The 22,450-nt window shown below is 38.7% G+C and overlaps 2 protein-coding genes across 2 annotated transcripts in view; one reads left to right on the plus strand and one right to left on the minus strand.

The window, feature by feature from the left end:
* The first annotated feature begins 76 nt into the window (after positions 1-76).
* LOC145780031 (NFATC2-interacting protein-like) lies at positions 77-4,809 on the plus strand. The gene is made up of 5 exons (XM_082591733.1): positions 77-207; positions 2,334-2,487; positions 2,964-3,108; positions 3,607-3,734; positions 3,952-4,809. Exons 2-5 carry the CDS (start codon positions 2,437-2,439, stop codon positions 4,123-4,125), a joined length of 498 nt encoding a protein of 165 aa, XP_082447859.1. The 5' UTR covers positions 77-207; positions 2,334-2,436; the 3' UTR covers positions 4,126-4,809.
* A 3,974-nt stretch (positions 4,810-8,783) lies between these two features.
* The window catches only part of LOC145780233 (uncharacterized), a 53,889-nt gene continuing 40,222 nt past the window's right edge, over positions 8,784-22,450 (minus strand). The window contains exons 39-55 of the mRNA XM_082591936.1: positions 22,200-22,359; positions 21,536-21,744; positions 21,255-21,438; positions 20,876-21,100; positions 20,418-20,554; positions 19,935-20,156; positions 19,352-19,576; positions 18,642-18,863; positions 18,097-18,277; positions 17,532-17,759; positions 17,249-17,385; positions 16,661-16,882; positions 16,318-16,545; positions 11,905-15,963; positions 11,218-11,412; positions 9,848-9,973; positions 8,784-9,430 (exon numbers count right to left, since the gene is read on the minus strand). Of these exons, the coding sequence (XP_082448062.1) occupies positions 9,275-9,430; positions 9,848-9,973; positions 11,218-11,412; positions 11,905-15,963; positions 16,318-16,545; positions 16,661-16,882; positions 17,249-17,385; positions 17,532-17,759; positions 18,097-18,277; positions 18,642-18,863; positions 19,352-19,576; positions 19,935-20,156; positions 20,418-20,554; positions 20,876-21,100; positions 21,255-21,438; positions 21,536-21,744; positions 22,200-22,359 (7,116 nt within the window). The 3' untranslated portion in view covers positions 8,784-9,274. The remainder of the gene's footprint in view (positions 9,431-9,847; positions 9,974-11,217; positions 11,413-11,904; positions 15,964-16,317; positions 16,546-16,660; positions 16,883-17,248; positions 17,386-17,531; positions 17,760-18,096; positions 18,278-18,641; positions 18,864-19,351; positions 19,577-19,934; positions 20,157-20,417; positions 20,555-20,875; positions 21,101-21,254; positions 21,439-21,535; positions 21,745-22,199; positions 22,360-22,450) is intronic.

Raw genomic sequence — 22,450 nt, forward strand, 5'->3', positions numbered from 1 at the left:
CTTGTTTAAATATTTCAATACCGGCACTCGTTGAAAACAAATGATAATACTGTAATCACTGGACCACTATTTTTGTAAAGGTTATCAGGCATTTGTTCTTAGGAGTCCAGTCATATTGCAGCCGGTGACCCCCCCACCAGAGGTAACACAGTGTTTATCTCCAAAATGCCGAAGTCGGCTTCAAAAGAAGAGGAAGAAACTTTTAAGGTACGGTAATGCTTTTTGCTTCTATAACCATTCTTATAATTTGTCATGATTTAATTTCTCATCATCATCATCATAATCCATCGTCGGTTTGTTCCCCACTAGTGGGGGTGGCCTATTGTTTCCGTGCAGCAATTGTCTTAATCCCTTTTCTCCATTTCACCCTGTCCCTTGCATCTTCCTCCTTCAGTCCGACTTTTTTAAACTCATCCTTCACTTGTTGTTTCCACGTTCTTCTTGGACGACTCCTGCTTCCCATATTGAATAGGCCTAGCTAAAGACTCTTTTAATAGACTGTGACCATGGCCACAAGCTTTTCATTCGTCTGAAGGTGCGACTTCTTAAAGTGTTACTGTGGTCTATTCTCCCGTATGGTTGTGAGACATGGACCTTTACGTCAGAAACTAGGCGTAACACTAAATCAGCTGAAATATGGTTTTATAGAAGTATTGATCAGCATAACTCAAAGGTAAACTCAAATTTTTCGGTTACATCACCAGAAAAGAAAAGCTTGAAGATCTCTGTCGAAGCAGTCGCCTTCTTGGGAAATTTTGTCATGGCAGACAACTAATCACATTTGTATCTAACTTTTAACAAAATTAATCAATCAGCCAACCAAGAGCACTTCAATGGGATAGTTGGGATACTGCACAACATAGGAAATGCTGGAAAAAATTATGAACTCATCCAGTTCATCACAGGCCACATCGGCTATAGGATATGATACTGTAGTAGTTTCCCATATTCGAGGGTTGAATGTCAGCAAGTGTCTATTTTGTCTGGTGACATTTCTCCATGCCAACTGGTGCTGAGGATTGATGAAGATGAGATCTACCGAGTGCACTGCAGATCCTCCCAAATGTCGACTGGTCAACGCTTATTACTTATTAGGTTGTTGTAGTGGGTTATTTAAAAAGAGTGAATATTTTTGCTGCTTGATACGATTAGTTTTACGGATGCAGTAGTCGTAAAAAATTTGATATTGTTGTCTCAAAATTGGAACAGTTGGAAAACAAGCCGATTCATTTCCTTTTCGTGCGAGTGAAAAGCAACGATCAAGGCAGTGAAGTTATCGAAATAAAACGCAAAAATCATGATCTAAAGCAGAGTGGAAACCCGCTATCAGTTTACCTCGTTTTGCTAATTACTTACATTCAAATCGGTAACAACGGCGAAGTGTTTTCTCTTCTGTTATTTATCGAGAGTCTTTATAGTCTTCTATCGAATACCGTGGCGTATATACTCGAGTATAGGTCGAGATGTTCGCAAGTGATTTTTACCTCAAAAAGACAGGTTTGACTTATACACGGGACAAGCTGTTGTCTCCAGCTCGGCAGTTTTCAAAATGAACGCATTTTTGGTGCGGCAAAATCATTGTTGTGTCATAGTTTCAACTCGATAAAGTTTGCTACAATCGATTTCATGTTTGAAGTCACAAAAAATCTAACGGACGTTTGGATAACTCGTAAAATGAGAATATACATTCAACTTCGCATTCGCTTTTTCGCTACCACGCCTTTTGACTTTGAAGTTGCTCCTCACGCGCGGGAAGATAAGCAGTGTGTGACTGTGAGCGTGCGCGTCTGAGTACTGTAGTAATTCTCGTTCCAGAGAAAGTCATGCGATCAGCTGCTGTTTTGCGGGCAAGAGCAACGTAGGCTGTTTTTCGCTTTCGGCATTCTTTATGTCCGTTTAAATGATCTAAATCTCTCTCAAAGTATTTTATCTTTGAAACACCACTTGTAATAGCCATTTTCGTTGCCCCCCAACCATAAATTTACCAGGGGCGCCGCCCCCGGAAGTCGGCGCGTATGATTGTGACATAGGTGTGCCCTACAAATACATTTTTAAGCACCCCTATTTTTGGCCGAACGTTTTGTGATGGTGACTTTTCGGAACTTGTTCAATAGTGGCTTGAGCACTCACATAAACATTGCAGAGTCTGAACTTGTTAGTTTTATCAAATGATATCAACAAAAACTGAGGGGACGAGGCATATATTGTCCTGTCTGTCTGTGGAGGCGTCACCCCATGCATCTGCCTAATCAACATGTGACCATTATTGTAGTATGTATCTACCTTTCAAAATTGTGTATTGAAAACAATTCAATATTTTATGATTGTTGCAGCAATCTTGAATCTGTTTTGTTCCAAGCTAAGCAAGACCAGTTAAACCAGTCAGCCGAGGTTGATCTTGCATCACTAGATTCCAGTATAACCCATGATATCACGATGGTTAAAGTTCGGTTTCATTCTCAAGTGTACAAGTATCCTTTGAGTAAGGTACTGCGTTTATTTTATAAAGTATCAAGGTAATCTGTAAAATAATGTACAATTGCACATCCATGTCACCATCACCCATTTATTATGAGGGTTGGATGCACCACCAGTCCAGCAGGTTATTTACCGATGAAGCAAAAGAGCTAATTAAATAGCTTCGCTTCATCCTCGGAATATTGCCACAAAGTTTATATTATCTTGCACTGCGCATATATCTTTGTTTATCAGTGTTGAATTCTTCACAATTTTTTTTTAATTGACACTTGTGGTCGATGCAAAAGTGATCCATTTTTTTTTAAAACAAGAGAATGCAAGCTGCAAACAAATATAAAAGCACCTAACCTACAACTCGAAGTAAAATGATGGAGGTATAGTTAAAAGAACTATAAGTTTTATAGACTTTCAAGAAATAGGTTTACACGATCCTTTATAAAGGTTCATGCTGGAAGGTTGTAAAGTCTTTGTTTGTTTAATTTCAGGATGCTTCTTTTCGAGAAATTTTTAATCAGCTTGCTAAAGATACCAAAACCGATAAAAATCTTTTATTGCTTGTTCTAAATGATCAGCAGGTTGATATAGACGACACACCAAACAGTATTGGTCTCTCTGTCGTCGATTTCATTGGTAAGCAACTAAGCATTTATAGTTGAAGCTAATGCCTTTTGTTAGAATTTAAGAAGTATTATATATAATTACTACATAGACAGCTTTTTAAACGTTTTAACAATTTACTCACCTGTGCCAGATCATGTTTACTTCTGAAAAATGTCCGTTAACGTATATTTGATTGCATGCTTTTCTGCACATTGCAAACTTGTCTCAATATTTTGTGATAGTGTATTTCAGAAAATGGAACAGTCCAGCGTAAATTTACTGGTTTGAAAACTTTACGTCAAATCAGAACACAAGCTTGAATGTTAAATTGTGAATGTAACACAAGAATGAATAAAAACAGAGAGAGACTGTTATAGTGTTAAACTGAATAGAATGAATGAATGTTAAACTGTAGTCTTACTGCTTCATGCTGACCAAAAAACTGTTGTTTTCAAGAAAGTCTCGAATTTTTCGAGGTTTTCTAAATCTGAAATAATTTAGCATAATTTCCAAATTTGATATTTTTAGATGCAGTTGTTTTAGACAGCGCAGCATTGCAAAAAAGTAGAAAAGAAAGCGGGAATCGTGTTAATTGTATCAATATCCACTTTCAATGCAAGTTTGAAAAGCACAGAAAAACATATTCAGTAAACAAAGTAAGAGATTGTTTTAGTGTACTGTAATGTCGTTAAAGCTGGCTGGAAGTAAACGTATGATAGGCTATCACTTGTATGTATAAAACATGGACCATGGTATTAGAATAAAAATAAATAGGATAGATTTAAAATACGACTGTGGATGTTACAGTTTCATCAGTTTGAACTGCAGTGTCTCTAACTCTTAACTTCAAGTTCAATCTGTTTTGCTCTACAGTTTGAAGTTTTCTATGAAACAATGAAGAAATGCGCCAACGATCTGGACCACGATGTTGCAAAGTTACGGTTTGTTTTTGATGGTGACGTCATCGATGGTACCAAGACTGCTGATCAACTCCAAATGGAAAATGATGATTGTCTGGACGTCATGCGAATTAACAAAAAATTATGATATAACATGGCTTTTCACGTGTCCTGCTACTGAATGGACTGAATGGTATATAACTTTCGTAAACATTCAATAGCGTGGGATGGATGTGTGTCTGCATGAATAATTTGAGTAAATAATTAATTCATGATATGCTGCACCAACATACAGAAGAGCACCAACGTCCAACATGGTTCTATGCTCTTCTATATGCTGAACAAAGGATCACGTTCTAGCTCCTTGAAGAATTGCGCTTTCGTCGGATTGACAAAATATCAATAAATGAAGCTTATCTCTTGCAACATCTTGTGACAGTTGACTTGTTTTACAATAGAAAAACAAATCGTACTTTGTGACTTCACCTAGCGTGTTAACTGCTTTATTGTAAATGCTTTTTTCCTTCATGATGCCGCGCAATACTGTGTTCGGCAGATGCCACCAGAAGTACTCAATTGCCCATCTGTTCAACAAAGGACACTATTCCCGTTGACGTACTTTTGTAATCTGCAGGTCGCTGTTGCAAATAAGGTTTGTTGACCAATCAGAAGGTAAGATTTAACCCAACCGAGAAAAATTTCGCCGAAAAAAGTTTAAGAGAATGGTTTCTCGCAACATTGTTTGTCAATATCGAACTTGGAAAGAATCAGAAGCCTAGTTTTAAAAAAAATTCAACAAAAGTTTGGTAAATATTAGGGTGTCCCACTTTTAGGCGACTTTTCAGGAAAATTAGGTTCGGGTCAAATTCTGAATGGATTTTCGTCACTAATTTCAAAAATGACATTATTTTTTCATTATGACGTCATCTTGATGTGCCAGCTAGCGGTTTTTTGCTATTTTGGCCTTATCACGAATATGGTAAGAGCTAGAGACTTGGAACTTGTGCCAAAATGACCGGAAGGGACGATTTCCTATTTGTTGTCAATACAATATGAAACGCTAACTGCAACAGAAAAGGAGTTATTTTGAAAAAATATGTTTTTGCTCATTTTTGGACAAAAAAAAAGAGAAACACGGCAATTTTGCTACAGTGATGCTTTTATTTCGATTGTTAAGTTGCTCCACCTTGTTTAGCAATTAAGTACAGTGGTAGTAGTAGTGGTACACACTCTTGAATGTCTCTTCCATGTAAATGAGATTTATTTTACACACACAAAAGCTTTTTGGAAGGCAAAGTGAAAGGCCCTAATGCATACGAAGATGGTGGTTTGATGAAAATAATTAAGAAAATATCAAAACTTAAGCCCCAACATCTGAAAATCCCACAATATTGTAAAGTTTCATCACAGCTATAGCCGCAAATCATTTAAAAGCCAAGACCTTATGGTTTTCTGAGCACAAGAAAGAAGCTAAGATTCATCTTTTCGGAGCGACCATATGTGTCTTCTTGCTATGGCAGTTCATTTAGTGATGAATGTTCTAGGAAATTTGAAACCCCTACTTTTTATCGTCAAGAAAGGGCGTTGAATAATGAGTGGTTACTTAACTGCGCGTTGAATAACAACAGCGAGTGGTTACTTAAGATTGCTGATTTTTGGGTATTGTATTGGGCCTCAAGATATCCGTAAACTTCAACGTATGGTTTCTTTTATTGTTTGTGTTTATTTGCCAGCATTTTTAGTCATCCATCTTAAACCTTCCGCTGCTGAAGGTCCCTCAATTGGTACTGCTTACAAGAGATTTATTACTTGCACATAAATCTGTGGATGAACCAGTATTCAACGCTGTTCTGAAACATTTTGTTAAGCATGCATCCCAATGGTTGAGCCCTAAAAACGTTGCTTTAAGTTCTCCACGCTGAAGCTCCGCCTTTTGCTGCTGATGCGGCAAGACAGAAAAGTTTTCCAAGAAACGTTGATATCGAGCAGACGCTTATGAAGCGTGACAACTTAAGTGATTTTTTTCTCCGAAGAAAGTAAGATGGCTCCACGCATTGCATGTTTTTCATCTCCATCAGTGTTTTTAGGTATGATCAACAACAACAATCGAGAAACAGAGCGCTTTATTGGCAGACTGAAACGGGTTGTGAACGGCTTGATTCGAGATGACCAAGATGATTTGGCCAAAACAGATTTGCGCATTTGTGCTGCTTTGCACAGTATGGTGCGATAAATAATCCCATTAAACTGTGTTGTGTTGTTGAATGGTGGTTTTGTTTGATAGATCTTTGAACGAAATGATCAAAGGTTTAAAGTTAGCTAGTAGCTATTAGTAATTGCAATATGCATGTAAAAATCAATGCTGAGGTATATAATCAATTGCAAATACAATATGCTAGACTAACTACCACTGTACTTAATTGTTAAACAATGTGGTGCAGCACAGCAACTTAACAACCGAAATAAAAGCGTAACAGTAGCAAAATTGCCGTGTTTCTCATATTTTTGTCCAAAATGAGCAAAAGCATGTTTTTTCAAAATAACTTCTTTTCTGTTGCAGTTAGCGTTTCATATTGTATTGACAACAAATAGGAAGTCGTCCCTTCCAGTCATTTTGGCACAAGTTCCAAGTCTCTAGCTCTTGCCATATTCGTGATAAGGCCAAAATAGCAAAAATCCGCTAGCTGGCACATCAAGATGACGTCATAATGAAAAAATAATGTCATTTTTGAAATCAGTGACGAAAATCCATTCAGAATTTGACCCGAACCTAATTTTCCTGAAAAGTCGCCTAAAAGTGGGACACCCTAGTAAATATGGTTTGCGTACAAATTTTCGATGCAAACTTTTCAGGTTAGCTACTTGTCATATTTATCAAAGCGTGTTGCTGGCATGCTTTTGGAAACTTCGATATTATAGGCAAATGTTGCGAGTTGTGAGAAACCTGATTTACTAAACTTTTCCCCGTGAAATTTCCTGAAGTCGCGTTGAATCCTGCCTTCTGATCGGTCAAAACAATCCATCTGTTGCAGCTACCTGCAGGTTACAAATACGCACTTAGGCCTCCAAGCTCCTTTATTTTTCCGGCGACCAAGCGTGGCCGACCCGAGCTCCTTTCCGGCGGCCAAATTCTTGCGCTCGGCAACCAAAATATAAAAAAATCGTGCTTTTTAAAAATTCGTTAATATCGTGTCTTTGCGTTCATTCAGGTTACAACAACGCAAACAAGGCCCTTAAAAACATGTTTGAAGTTGTAAAAAAAATGTACAACTTCCCAACTCGATGTAAAGCTAGCCTTCGACTTTTTATATGTAGGCTTATAGCTTTTGTGTCACTTTTATCAGCAATATTTCTCGTCGTCGTGTGGGAGACTTTGTTGTGTTTATGAAAAAAGGTTGCGAGTAAACAGAAAAAAAGTTTCACGTACTAACACGAGTGGAGAAAAAGTTTAAGACACAAATGCAAGTGGAGAAAAAAAAAGCTTTAAATACCAACGCAGAGGAATAATTCTGGCTTGTAGAAGCCGACGACCAAACATGACCTACCGGCGCGGTAGTTTCGAAGGCCATTTAACAACTTCTTGGAGGCTTGTGTACAGTTTTTTTTTTGGAATGCTGCAGCCAATCAGGCCTGTGCCTATCTGCTTTTATTCTGCCTTTCAATGATTAGTAGATTTCTCTGTATGAAATCATAAAGAACTTGCAACTTTGTCATTATGCGTATGCCTACGACAGCAATTGATTGTTTTGGTGTGTTGTAAATACATGATTAAATGTTTTCGTGCAGCTCTTTTCACTCAAGCTTGTTGTGCAGAATTTTGTCACGAATTTCTATCGTAACGCTGTGTAACCTAACCCACACACTTATTGACACATTTATACTTTTTGTTATTGTATTTTGTGAAATAGCCCCGCTGAAGGGAGATGCTCTCCATTTAGCGGCACCTAGCGGATGAATTAATTTGCAGGCAAAAACATTACCTAAAATAAAAACTTCACTACGGCTGCATCAAAGACGGGATGTGTGATTTAAATCCTTAGCAATTATTATGAGGCTTCAAATGTGATAAGTAAGCTTTCAAAAGAGGCTCTCTATGCTGAGGATCAAGGTTTCCACACCCAAACAAATTGGTAGCTGTGACAGTGTTATTAGTTTATTTTAACAATTCTTTATACCCTGATCAATTGCTTGTGAAAATCTTTATCTTTGGACTGAGAAAGTTTCTTTTCAAGCTTAATCCTGGCAGTTTCGCATTCTTGTAGAAGATTTAAACTACTAACGCAAGCTCGTTCACCGAGATTGGCAGAGTACAGCTTCCGGTACAGTTGAAGTGTTGTTGCCGGAAAATTATTCTATCCATTATGTGCCGCTGAATGGAGAGCAGTCCTTGAAATGCGTTGATCAAGCGCACACCCCGAGAGCCGAACCAGTTCCGCTTGATATTGAAGTTTCTTTATTCATAAAGGCATGTTCTTGACTAACTGAGCTATGGGGGCAATTGCTTTTCTAACTCTGGTTTGTTACAGCAAATAAGTGAAAGTGCACTTTTGTGTATTTTGTAAGGTAGCTACTTTCAAATTTCTGGTAACAAAATGGACCATTGTTGATCGTTTTGTTTTTGCCTGATTTTGACAACTCGGTACTTTTGTGCAGCGTGTTTACGGACGGAACATAAATAAAAACGCCGAAGCAGTTTCACATTCCAGCGTCCGAATAGTGATTTGTTTATGTAATTTATTCACTTCAACTTTCTTTCACTCACTGCACAATGCTCCAATAAAATTCATGCAAAATTTCACGCCTGAGTGATGGCAAACTTGATTGTATTTCATGTTAATGCGAAGTAGCTTCTACACGTTACAAATGCAATTTAAAAAATTACTTGAAGTAATTACTAAATTAAGAACTATGTTCGGTTATAGCAAAAGTGCAAATAGGTCATGTCAAAAGTAAAGTAGAAATAACAAATACAGTCATGGTTTCTGAATTGTAAATCAGTAAGACACAGAGTATATGAAAAGTTTTCATACCGTAACCCATTGAAATAGATCTGTCATTCTGTAGGTCTACGCATGAATCACGATTGAATTGTTATCTAAAAATGCTCTACAAAGCAATGCACTGCTACTTGACAGCACTGTAGGCTACTTAAAACCATTCAACAGTTTTGCAGTGTTGTGCTCGCCCACATTTTGTGCATGGGAGCTATGGTTATTTTAAAGCTACGCAACAATGCAGTTTTAAGAACTCGGCCTGTTGCTCGAAACATTTTCTTGCTGTGATATCGGTGCTCAAAATTAGCTTAATAGTTCTTCAATTTCTTCCTCGAGCGATTTGGATCGTTTTGCTTGGACTTGCTGACTTTGTTGCATGTGCTGTCCCACCATATCGCCTAGCTGCTGGTATTCGCTGTTGGAGACAAAGTTATCCACCGCTTGAAATTGTGATTGTTGCTGTAATTGTAAAATTAAAGAAGTTAAAGCCGTATAGTTTAGTAAGGTAGAAAATATTGATCATCCGCAAACTATAAAGTAATCCATGATTTTTTAATAAATTTCATGGATGAAGAAGAATAGTTGAACTAGGTCTACCGAGCCGCAAAGGTGACAGGTCTCTAAATTAGCCGCAGAATGACCCATTTGGTGTGGTCTTGGTTAGAATTGGTCAAAATGAACGTAGGGCTGTGCTGTCCATTGCCCAAACAAACACAGTCATTAGGCCTACAAGAATCGAATCTTCGACAAATAGGCTAGCACTTTGGCTTCATTCTACCGATTAACAGCTATGCAGGCCAAACATTTAATAAAACCTGATACACATTCCATGGGCGATTTCAAATAGAAAATTGCACACAAAGTTAAGTTTATCACCTGGTGCATCATGTTGCTTTGTGTTTGTTCAAGGTCCTGCAAATCATCGGCTGTTTGATCGACCTGCTCGTTAACTTGGTCATTGGAAGAAAACTGGTTGTTTTGAAGCAGTTCGTGTAACGATTTCTGCAAGTCAAAATATTCATGTGGTTGGCTGCAAGAAAATTTTTGACCCCACGGAATTGTAAATAAACAAGTATTGAGCGCAACCTAATAGCTACAATGGAATAGCCAATATATTTTCATTTGTTGTTTTTGTGGGAAAAAAAATCGGCATCGCTAAAAAGGCGTTTTTAATCATAGGCTAACGCTAAATTTGCTAACATTGTCAATTAGGATACCTTCAGGATAAGTTATGTCATACATTTCAATTCAAACCAAGGAAAAAACTTCCCAACTCTCTTCCACATGCAGTAAAACTAGCAGATATCAACACCTCGAGTTGAAAAAAGTAGGCTATCGATATGGACGAATTAACATAATTCTTGTTTTACTTCAATGTATGGTCCTGGTAAGGGATAAATGTGAAGCCTACTTCAACAAGGAAATCATTGCACATAGCTATAGAATTACGGTAACAAGAAAGAAATTCTAATTTCTCGTTTTTCGAAACCCACACTTCTTTTCTATACAGCTCATGCATCTCTTTCTTCCTTGTTAGTTCTATGGTCATGTGTAAATTGTTACCACTTTAACCAGCACTGCGGCTAAATTTTATCTTTTCGTGTAGCCTACACTTCGACAATAAAAAGATAACAATAGTTAGATTTACGCTTGGGCTAATATGCGCAGACAATACTGATCCGGAGAAATACGGTGTTACTGCACTGCGCCTTACAGATTTTTTTTCTGCTTTGTTTTTTGTGGCAGCTTTGTTAAATACGTACTGCCGAGTTTTTGTTAGCGAATTGAACTGATTTCAGTCTTAACATCGTCCAGTTTTAAAATGCAATTTAGTGTAGAGCTAGTTTTTCACTGTTTATAGGTCAACCATTTTACAAAGCAGCAGTTTGTTTGTTTCTGCTGAGATCACGTTTTATATTTGTGAAATCGTTCCCTCAGCTGCGAACGACTTTCTTATGAGTGTGATAACGTCATTAAATCGTAAATGGAATTAGGCTACGTCTCAAAGTGAAAAAAAAGCTGCAACTGTCACTATAAACGAGCAAAATGCTTTGAGAGCTCAAAAAAAGTGTCAATATAGACGACCAGACGAAGTAGCGAAGTCGTTATAGGCGAACTCGAATGTAGGCTACGTAAAAGAAAGGAATTTCACCTGGACCAATGAAAATTTGTCGATAGGCCTATAGGCGAATTCTACCGTATCTTCATTAACGAATGTCTGATTAAATAGTTTAGGCTAGGCCTACCTGAATTTCTGAATTCTCTTCTTCGGAATTTTGTAAGTTTTGCCCCAATTTTTCATCAAGTGTTTGAATCATGTCTTGGGCATGTTTACCCAGTGGAAGGGGGGCATTCACATCGTCAGCCGATTCAATGTTTTGTATGAAATCTTTAACTTCACTTTCTACATTTTGTTGTGACTGCTGTTGCAACTGTGATTCCTGAACAACAAGAAAGATGACGTTACATTTAAACAGAGAAATGAAGTGTGTACGGTAATATTCATTTCTCTATGAGATTACTGAAAGTCTATTTCTTAGCTAGGAGCTGTTTAATTATAGCCTAATGGCCATCTCTATGAACCGTTTTGTAGGTTGTCAGAAGTGTCATAAGCCTGCAATAGGCTGTTGACAGACGACAAATGTCATAGGCTGTAAGAATAATTGAAATAAGCAGAAACTAAGTGCAATACGGTACCGTAAGTTATTTGAATATTCCTTCACACATCATTCTTACTTCAAAACAAGTTGTCTAACTTTCAGTATAGGCTATAGCCACATGGAGTTATGTAATCGCCGGTAAGTTTATCACAAAAATGAATGTTTTAGCCAACTTTATCTTTCAAAAAATAAACTAACGTCAGTATCACGTAATTACGGTAGAAATTTGAATTCATAGTCTCATAGCCTGCAGCATATTTATCTCATAAATACCTCATGCATTTGTTGATCCAAAGAGTGAATCTCACTTTGCATTTGTTGTTGGGCTTGAACCTGGCTGCTTTCACTTCCTTCTTTCCAACTTTCGCTGTTAATTTGATCTATCAAGCTTTGGAGATCACTGTCAATCAATTGTTCTTGGTGATGAATATTGTCAAAAGTCTTGTGAATTTCGACATTTCCTACATGATGTGAGGTTTCTACAGCGGAAGATGATTCACCATTTTCCAGCTTGGCGATAATATTTTGGATCTCATTTTCAACATCATTTACTTGATCATGTGCGCTCCCTTGGCTTTGAGATTGGGATTGAGATTGCGACTGGGATTGCGACTGAGATTGGGATTGTGATTGAGATTGGGATTGGGATTGGGATTGAGATTGGGATTGAGATTGCGATTGAGATTGGGATTGAGATTCAGGGCAGCAATAAACCCTCATTTCATAATCTTCGCAAACCGGATGCACTGTCTGTTCAGATCCAAGACACAACAATCCAGTTGCAACATTGCAGGTAACCGTTTGCCATTCTTGGTATGATTTAAAGTCATCAATTGATCCACCGACAGGTCTGCATTCAATGTTATCTGGTTTTTCACAAATGTCGTGACCACGGGAAATGACGTGTACAAGAGTTTCATTATCATCTCTATGTGGGAGCTTTGGAGAATCGGAATTTATCCAGTCGCTCCAATAACACGGTGAAGCAGTAGTAGTAGTTTTGGTTGTAGTGGGAACTAGTTTTGTAGTTGTGGTTACTGGTGCTTCCGGAACTGTTACAATAACCTCACCAGATCCAGATTCTTCCGGTGCTTCTGGCGTAGTTGGATTTTCTGGTGTTGGTTTCACTGGTTTGGTGGTCGTGGTGACTGGTGCTTCAGGAATTGTTACAACAATCTCACCGGATCCAGATTCCTCTGGTTGTTCAGTCGTTGTACCAGGTGTTGGTTTCACTGGTTTAGTGGTTGTGGTGACTGGTGCTTCGGGAATTGTTACAACAATCTCACCGGAACCAGACTCTTCTGGTTGTTCAGTCGTGGTACCAGGTGTTGGTTTCACTGGTTTAGTGGTTGTGGTCACTGGTGCTTCAGGAACTGTTACAACAATCTCACCGGATCCAGATTCTTCTGGTTGTTCAGTTGTTGTACCAGGTGTTGGTTTCACTGGTTTAGTGGTTGTGGTCACTGGTGCTTCAGGAATTGTTACAACAATCTCACCGGAACCAGATTCTTCTGGTTGTTCAGTCGTGGTACCAGGTGTTGGTTTCACTGGTTTAGTGGTTGTAGTCACTGGTGCTTCAGGAATTGTTACAACAATCTCACCGGAACCAGATTCTTCTGGTTGTTCAGTCGTGGTACCAGGTGTTGGTTTCACTGGTTTAGTGGTTGTGGTCACTGGTGCTTCAGGAATTGTTACAACAATCTCACCGGAACCAGATTCTTCTGGTTGTTCAGTCGTGGTACCAGGTGTTGGTTTTACTGGTTTAGTAGTAGTAGTCACTGGTGCTTCTGGAATGGTCACAACAATCTCACCAGATCCAGATTCCTCTGGTTGTTCAGTCGTTGTTTCAGGTGTTGGTTTTACTGGTTTAGTGGTGGTAGTCACTGGTGCTTCAGGTATAGTGAAAATGATCTCACCAGATCCAGATTCTTCTGGTTGTTCAGTTGTTGTTCCTGGTGTTGGTTTCACTGGTTTAGTTGTGGTGGTGACTGGTGCTTCAGGAACGACTACAGTAGTGGTGCTAGAACCAGCTTCGGAACAACAATAAACTCTCATTTCATAATCTTCGCAAACGGGATGTACTGTCTGCTGAGATCCAAGGCATAATAATCCGGTTGCAATATTGCAACTTACTGTTTGCCATTCTTGGAATAGTTTGAAATCTTCAGTTGATCCTCCAACTGGTCTGCATTGAATATCTTCTGGGGTTTTACAAATATCATTCCCGCTTTCAATAATATGAACAAACGTTTCGTTGTCATCTCTATGTGGGAGCTTTGGAGAGTCAGAATTTATCCAGTCGCTCCAGTAACATTGAGTAACTGTTGTAGTCGGAACTGCTTTGGAAGTTGTTGTTACAGGTGCTTCAGGAATTGTGACAATAATTTCACCAGATCCAGATTCCTCCGGTTGTTCAGTTGTAGTTCCAGGTGTTGGTTTTATGGGTTTAGTAGTCGTGGTGACTGGTGCTTCAGGAACTGTTACAATGATTTCACCAGATCCAGATTCTTCTGGTTGTTCAGTTGTTGTACCAGGTGTTGGTTTTACTGGTTTAGTGGTCGTGGTGACTGGTGCTTCAGGAATTGTTACAACAATCTCACCAGATCCAGATTCTTCTGGTTGCTCTGTTGTAGTTCCAGGTGTTGGTTTCACTGGTTTAGTAGTCGTGGTAACTGGTGCTTCGGGAATTGTTACAACAATCTCACCAGATCCAGATTCTTCTGGTTGTTCAGTTGTAGTTCCTGGTGTTGGTTTTACTGGTTTAGTAGTCGTGGTAACTGGTGCTTCGGGAATTGTTACAACAATCTCACCAGATCCAGATTCTTCTGGTTGTTCAGTCGTAGTTCCTGGTGTTGGTTTTACTGGTTTAGTGGTGGTAGTCAATGGTGCTTCAGGAATAGTTACAACAATCTCACCAGATCCAGATTCTTCTGGTTGTTCAGTTGTTGTACCAGGTGTTGGTTTCACTGGTTTAGTGGTTGTGGTCACTGGTGCTTCAGGAATTGTTACAACAATCTCACCGGAACCAGATTCTTCTGGTTGTTCAGTCGTGGTACCAGGTGTTGGTTTCACTGGTTTAGTGGTTGTGGTCACTGGTGCTTCGGGAATCGTTACAACAATCTCACCGGAACCAGATTCTTCTGGTTGTTCAGTCGTGGTACCAGGTGTTGGTTTCACTGGTTTAGTGGTAGTAGTCACTGGTGCTTCAGGAATTGTTACAACAATCTCACCGGATCCAGATTCTTCTGGTTGTTCAGTCGTGGTACCAGGTGTTGGTTTCACTGGTTTAGTGGTTGTGGTCACTGGTGCTTCAGGAACTGTTACAACAATCTCACCGGATCCAGATTCTTCTGGTTGTTCAGTTGTTGTACTAGGTGTTGGTTTCACTGGTTTAGTGGTTGTGGTTACTGGTGCTTCAGGAATTGTTACAACAATCTCACCGGAACCAGACTCTTCTGGTTGTTCAGTCGTGGTATCAGGTGTTGGTTTCACTGGTTTAGTGGTTGTAGTCACTGGTGCTTCAGGAATTGTTACAACAATCTCACCGGAACCAGATTCTTCCGGTTGTTCAGTCGTGGTACCAGGTGTTGGTTTTACTGGTTTAGTGGTAGTAGTCACTGGTGCTTCAGGGATTGTTACAACAATCTCACCGGAACCAGATTCTTCTGGTTGTTCAGTCGTGGTACCAGGTGTTGGTTTTACTGGTTTAGTAGTAGTAGTCACTGGTGCTTCTGGAATAGTCACAACAATCTCACCAGATCCAGATTCCTCTGGTTGTTCAGTCGTTGTTCCAGGTGTTGGTTTTATTGGTTTGGTGGTCGTGGTGATTGGAGCTTCTGGCTTCGGTGTAACTGTTGGCGGTTTTGGAGTGCATGTAGAAGAGCAACCACAAGACAATATGTCTTCGTAATTGTACTCTATTTCAGTTCCATTTTTGCATTTCATTGAAATGACATGCGTTGTTGTTGAAGTGGGGTTGCAACAAGAACATTGACTTTCTGATCCTTCGGCTGACCAAAAGAAGCTACCTCTACAGAAACCGTCGCAATACGACACGGAAACCGGCTGAGTAGAAGCACATTGATCTACCACCATATATTCTAACTTGGTGCTAATTCTTCTGCTACATTCGTAACATTCGCTCGCTTGACATTTCAAGCAGCAACCATCATCTGTAGAAGTCAATACTCCACCATTTGCTTCACAAGCGTCAGTATCAATTGGAGGACAGGGTACGTGATAACACTTCTGGTTGTAAAACCCAGTTGTAGAGTTTTTGGCATCTGAGCAATAACATGTTTCGCACGTGTTTGGTGACCACGATGTTCCAGGCTGAAATGTATGAACGTTTATATATAGTTTGCTTTTTTTGAAAAGAATTATGATGCTAAAGTAAACTCGTCGAGCATTGATATGTAGCCTGCTATTCATTATTATTATCATCAACCGATTTTGATTATACAGGCCATGAATTAATCCTCATGTTGAGGGTATGTCTGTTGTCAAGTCAAGAAAATAGGATTCATACACCATTAATCCATGAAAATGCGTTATTTGAATAAACGGGCGGTTGTAACCAACAAATCTGATTTATAACGTAAATCTTTTGCAATGTGCATAAGGTTGCAAGTTTAGGCACAAAACAATTTTTGTAAGTTGCTGTTGCATAATTAACTCCAAACTTACCAATTTTCCCATTCCATCATCGCAACACACATCATCTTTCACACATTGGAAAGCTGCACAACAATCTTTCGTGTACGCTTCTAATCTATGACATGCAGGACATGGAGGAATTACAATTGGAGGACATTGGAAGTTTTCTCCTTCTACTATTTGCAAGCCTCCATTTTGGGTGTCTTCTTTGCACACGTACTCGGTACAGTTGCTGACGTAACTCCACATATCTCCCGCCTAAAGGTTGTTAAGATCAAGCAAGCAATTATTATTTTAAAACAACACGAGTTGAATATTTTGACAAATTTCAATAAATTATATCAAGTTTACATCCAATCATATAGCTACATACTGATTTGCATTCTGCATCTCCATTTGGATGGGTGAGTGGACATCCTGTTTGAACGCACTTTCCGCAGCATTGGCCAGGTACATCAACATATTGGTAACAATCCGGACAATACGTATCACAATAGCTTGAGACGCATTGTTGGACATGGCAGGATGTAATAGAATCGACTTCTTGTTGGCAAGAACATTCTGTGCATACATCTGGATACCAAGTGTCTCCAACCTGAGCACAACAGTCTTACATTATTATTTATTACCTCTCAACAACTCCCGAGAATTTCAGCGACTGCACATTTTTTTAATTTTGTATCATATTTACGATTTAACACAATTTTTCCTCGACTTATTTTTTCTGAAATCAAGAAGCACAACCTGAATCATTTTAAAAGTTCTTGAAATAACCCGACATGAAATCGAGTCCTGACATGGTAAAAGCACGGGCGTGGTTCAGCTACCAAACTAGAAAATAGAATTTTTATCCTAATTTCTTCTTGAAATAAATCTTGTTTTTAGAGATTTTATGTAAAAACAAATTATGTTCTTGTCGCATGGTCACGGAGCAACCAATCAACAAATAAATTTTTCTTACGTTGTGAGTGATCCCTTGAGACAAGCAGACATTTTTCGATTCACAAGTGACATGTCGGCAGCCGCACGCATCATAGGTAACAATGGATTGCTCGCATGGAGAACATGCAGTTGTGTCTTCAGCACAAGCTTTGCATTCTAAAACAAATTAGCTTTTTGTCATGCGTGGAAAAATCAATGTTTGTAATAGAAAATGCAGAAAACAATTTACCATCAAAAGAGTTGTGATAAATGAAAAACGGCCAATAATCTCTTTCAAGTTAAATATAGTACCATATGCTTACCGCAGTTATACGTTGGGCAACACTCTGTGTCTGTAATAACTAGGTGTTCGAGTATGCTGTTGCAAATCGGAGCTTCTGGGCATCGACTTTTTGACGTATTACAGACACAATCGTACTCGGGAATGCAATTTCCTTCATTTGTTTGTACAGTGACGTACCCAGGTGGACATTTAGGGACCGTCACAGCATTACAATTCTCTTCTCCTTGCGCAAAGTCGTAATTGCAAACTAAAAATATAACACAATTTTTTTAAACTCATAGCTTATCGATAAGCCTACTTTAAGCTTTCGTTTAAGTAGATGACAGCGCAAGGTAAGCCCTTTCTACTTACCTTGAAGTGTATTGTTTCATGTCTTGCTAATACAACATTACAAACTCCAGATACGTCGCCTATAGCTTATCGAGCTATAATATTTTTAACATCATTCAGATATAGGCCTAATAATATAATGCGAATATATATTTTGTAAAATACATTGCCCTTTTCTGAAACTTAAGCTACAGTATAGCAACACTGATCAATAGATCGTAAGACGCCTAACAGACTATGAAAATACAACATACCGCAGTCGTATTGAGGGCAGCAAGGGTCAGAGGATGCTCTTCTGCGGGCAACCTCACAAGGATTGCAATTCGGAATAGCCTCTTTGTGCCCTTTTGGACAGGTAACTGGGTTACAGACAATTTCGTGACCGGCCGCGCAAGAACACACAGTGCAGCTGTCGGGATACCATGTTTCACCAAACTGTATAAGCAAAGTATTAGTCAACACAAAAACTCAATATATTTTTACAATGACATTAGATAATCTACGAAAAGAAATAGTCTGATAATTAATCTTTCAGATAAACGTATAAAATCGTCATATACTTCAGGTTACACTGTACAAGTGTACATTTAAGTTACAAGACAAAGCACGCAAAAATACAACCAATTGTTGGTAAACGTTTTTGTCGTGATACAGTAGGCTACTTTATGTTTTGCAGTCTTCTACAATAGATGGCTACCAGGCTTATGTTTTATTTTTGATTGGACGGACAATGGAAATTTTGTTACAAAAAATATTTCTTATTTAGATTTTAGTCTTTTATATGGTTGAAGTAGCGTACCATGTAAGTGTTGTTGTTGTTGTCAACGCATTTGTTATCACACTTCAAACAGCAACCATCGTTAGTTGGAACAGCTTGTCCACCGTTTTTGGAGCACGTTTCTTCATCAAATGGAGGGCAAGGGTTGTGGTCGCAAGAAACCTCGTGAAATCCTGTTGTTTGATTGATTACTCCAGTACATTGGCATGAAGTGCAAGAGTTAGGATACCACATTTCACCTGGCTGCAAATTTTTGCAAAATATTCTTTTAATGTTGCGTGTCAAACATCTGCTCTCCGTTAACTATTGAAACGCATCCTGTTGTGGAAAGAATATCTTCAGAAAGCCTACCATCAGATACAGCATCTTCTTTTTATTAAACAAAGATTTTGTTACACTTTTTGATCTAGCGTGAGGATCGTTGTCAGACTTCAATGCATAAATCAAAACGTACAGCTATATTATGCATGACAGCCTAGAACTAGATGATGTGCTTTTTTGAGAGAAAAAGAATATGAAACGGTACAAATTGGAAAAAGCGTCAAGTCGCCGAGCATCACTCAAACTGATAGATTGTAGCTAGCATGTAGCCTAGTTGAAATGGGGGATAGACATAGCCTTTTTTTCAAAAACATTAGCCGATATGTATTGTTGCCACCCGTAAGATGCAATTGTAGCTCAGTTTGTCATATCACTCAATAAAATACCAAACCCGTTTGAAGTAAACTTACCACTTTGATGGTCATGTCTTCCATGCAACAAATTTCATCAGGGACACATTCGTATGCAGGACAACAATTATCCGAGTAGGCAGACAGTCGGTAACAAGACGAACAAACTGGAACGTCTAAAGCAGGGCATGTGATGGGGTTCATCACTACTCCAACATAGCCGGTTCCATCAACAAGACAGGAATATTGGTTGCATTCCAGATAATCGAACCAATTATCTCCAATCTGTTATTGAAGAGAGAATCGAAAAAAGGCATCAAAACATTGAAAACAGCAGAAGTGCACTAGATTTTTTAAAGTTTTACAAAAACTTTAAATTGAAAACTTCAGTTATGAAACTACTTATCCAAAATATAACTTTTGAGAAAAAGCAAGTTAAATTTTCTTCAAAGTTGCTAAATTTTTTATTTCTATGCAAACACCAGCGTGTGTTATACCGAAATTAAGTCGTTTTTTAAATGAAATTTTGCACGGGTACAGACATTGACCGTTATACACCATATTTTTGGTGATAACTCAACTTCCACGAAATGAGAGTTCCGTATAATTTTTCAATTCAGGTCTTCAATTATAACACACATACCGTTTTGCATTCTAGATCCCCATTCATATCTGCTTGTGCGCAACCAGTCTGTACGCAAGTTCCGCAGCACTGTCCTGGCACTTCGGTGTATTGAGAACAAGGTGGGCAAAATGTTGAGCAGGACATGGTGAAGCACTGGGTTGAGTAACAACCGTCGTTGCCGATGTTCGAATTGTCACAAGTGCACGTTTCACACGGCGATGTTTGCCAACTGTCTCCGGGCTAAACATAACAGCAAAACATTATTGAAGTTATTGAATTATGTGGCGTACTTATAATACATTTTTCTCCTTTTCAACTTGTAGTAATTCCGTTCAACAGAACTCAATCTATAAACATCCAACTTTTGAAAAGAGAAAATGACAAGATCTAGCGACAGTGACTCAATTCTCTAGCTGTGCTGTTGACCAGAACGTTCAAAGGCATATTTTTTTCAGAGACGCATAAAAGATTAAATAATAATTTACTGGTGATAAAACTCACAAGCTTGTCGGTTCCATTGTATCTGCATACACCTTTTCTTTCACAAGAGAAGTGTTTGCATCCACAATAGTCTATTGTCACCCATCTGTCTTCGCATTCAGTGCACTCAGTAGTGTCCTCAATACAAGGTTTACATTCTGTAAAATGAAAACGAATTAAACTTCTGCGCTGTCTCATACCCAGTCTCGTTCATATTAACAAGCAGTAGTGTTGACAGTGGACAGGGAGTTCCGAGGTACTTTGGATCTTGGAGCAGATTACCGTATTATAAGGGTTAATCATTTTGTCGTTGTTAATATACTATTTAGGAGTGATAAAAGTTAATGCTTGAGAAATCTTAAACAAGATACTACCAATATTTTTTGTATACCTGACTTTTTAGAAAAAATGAAAAAAAATAACGGGTGATCAAAAAAAATTTTTTTTTTGTGAATTTAGTTATTTCCTCCATAACTTACCACAACTTTGCTCTGGACAGCACTCCCCTTCTGTTGTCACAACGTGTTCTAACTCACTGCATACAGGTGCAGCAGGACATGGGCTCCTCGTAGTGTTGCACTGGCATTCATATTCCGGGATACATTTTTGTGGGTTTGTTTGGATAGGGACGTAACCGTAGTTGCATTCTGGTATAGCAACTGGTCCGCAGTCACCAGTGCCGTATCCAAGGTTGTAGTTGCAAACTGGAATAATGTAAAAAAACACGGTGAATATGAGTAGGCCACTTATGCTTGCAGCACAGCTACACTATCGAGACAGAAGTGCTTGCTATTAGATACCAACAATAAATGTTTACAAGCAACTTTTTGTGTAGTTACACATAAACACTGTACGTACCGCATTTGTAAGTAGGACAGCATGGATCAGAGCCCCTTTCCATTTCTGCAATATGACAGGATGGGCAAGAGGGAACTTCGTTGGATCCCGAAGGACACTTCTTGGTTGTGCATAAAATGCTCTGGTCTTCCATACAGGAGCATATGGAGCATGACTCATCTGCTGGTACCCAGCTTTCGCCGTACTGCAAGATAATAACGCAATAAACAAGTTACAAAAATATGAAAAATTTACTTCAGAAAAATTTTGATATCTATGAAAGCGTTCAACAGAAAGCTTACTTGGAAAATTGAGCCATCATTGTCGACACAATTGGTGCAGTTTGACTTGTCGACACAGTCACCGTTGACAAGGGCAGTATCTGGTGGACAGAAGCATCCTTCAACAACTTCTTCACTTTCACATTGTGTTCCTGACACGACGTTGGGACATTGTTGTTCGCAGTTTGGCATACACGATTGGTAAATACGATTGGATGGGCATTCAATTGCTGAAAAAAGAGTATTTCGCATAAGCAGGCTTACGCAAGAAACTGAGTAAGCTTATTGAGTTGTAGCGCAACTGTGCACTGCATTGTGTACATTTTGTAGGCTAGGCATAATGTGGTGCAAATTTATGAATTTTAGAAACACTTTAGTCGAATCATAATGTAAACTAGAGATTTTGAAACGGATGTACTGTATGCATAAAAACCTAGCCAGCCTTGACATCAATTGTGCCGAAGAAGTTTTTGCCATTGTGGTGATTTTTTGTATGATTGTTCAGATTCTTTATTGGTGTGTTAAGTATTGAAATTTTGAGTGCTAACGATATCTGGCGACAGATGACTTCGGTAACTTTTTGTTCTTTGGCTGCCATTTATGTTACGGAAATTAAAGCAATATACAGTGGGCTATCTGTTTTTCGCATTTTGTAAATAAATCAACCAAACTGAACTGAACTTACGACAAACATCATCAGCTCTCCAGTTTATGCATACTCCTTCATGATCACAAGCTCGTGCATATCCATACAAGGCTTCACAATACGTATAATTTCCACACTGGGAAGTGTCATACTGGCAGATTTTGTAAAACACCCCAGGATCGAGAACAGCATGACAATTCTAATCAAAAAAGTTTGTATCAGTAAACATGTCAGGAAAATATATGTTCATGCCGTACAGTAAATATGCAGTACTCACTCAATAGTTTGAC

The sequence above is a fragment of the Aplidium turbinatum genome, chromosome 11, assembly GCF_918807975.1.
Source record: "Aplidium turbinatum chromosome 11, kaAplTurb1.1, whole genome shotgun sequence".
Classification (NCBI taxonomy): domain Eukaryota; kingdom Metazoa; phylum Chordata; class Ascidiacea; order Aplousobranchia; family Polyclinidae; genus Aplidium; species Aplidium turbinatum.

What these genes read in the sequence shown, in the direction of transcription:
- LOC145780031 (XM_082591733.1), top strand. Translation starts at nt 2,437, where the DNA reads ATGGTTAAAGTTCGGTTTCATTCTCAAGTGTACAAGTATCCTTTGAGT. An exon ending in ACAAGTATCCTTTGAGTAAG is followed by an intron (nt 2,488 to 2,963) that starts GTACTGCGTTTA and finishes GTTTAATTTCAG; the next exon opens with GATGCTTCTTTTCGAGAAAT. An exon ending in AAACATATTCAGTAAACAAA is followed by an intron (nt 3,735 to 3,951) that starts GTAAGAGATTGT and finishes TTTGCTCTACAG; the next exon opens with TTTGAAGTTTTCTATGAAAC.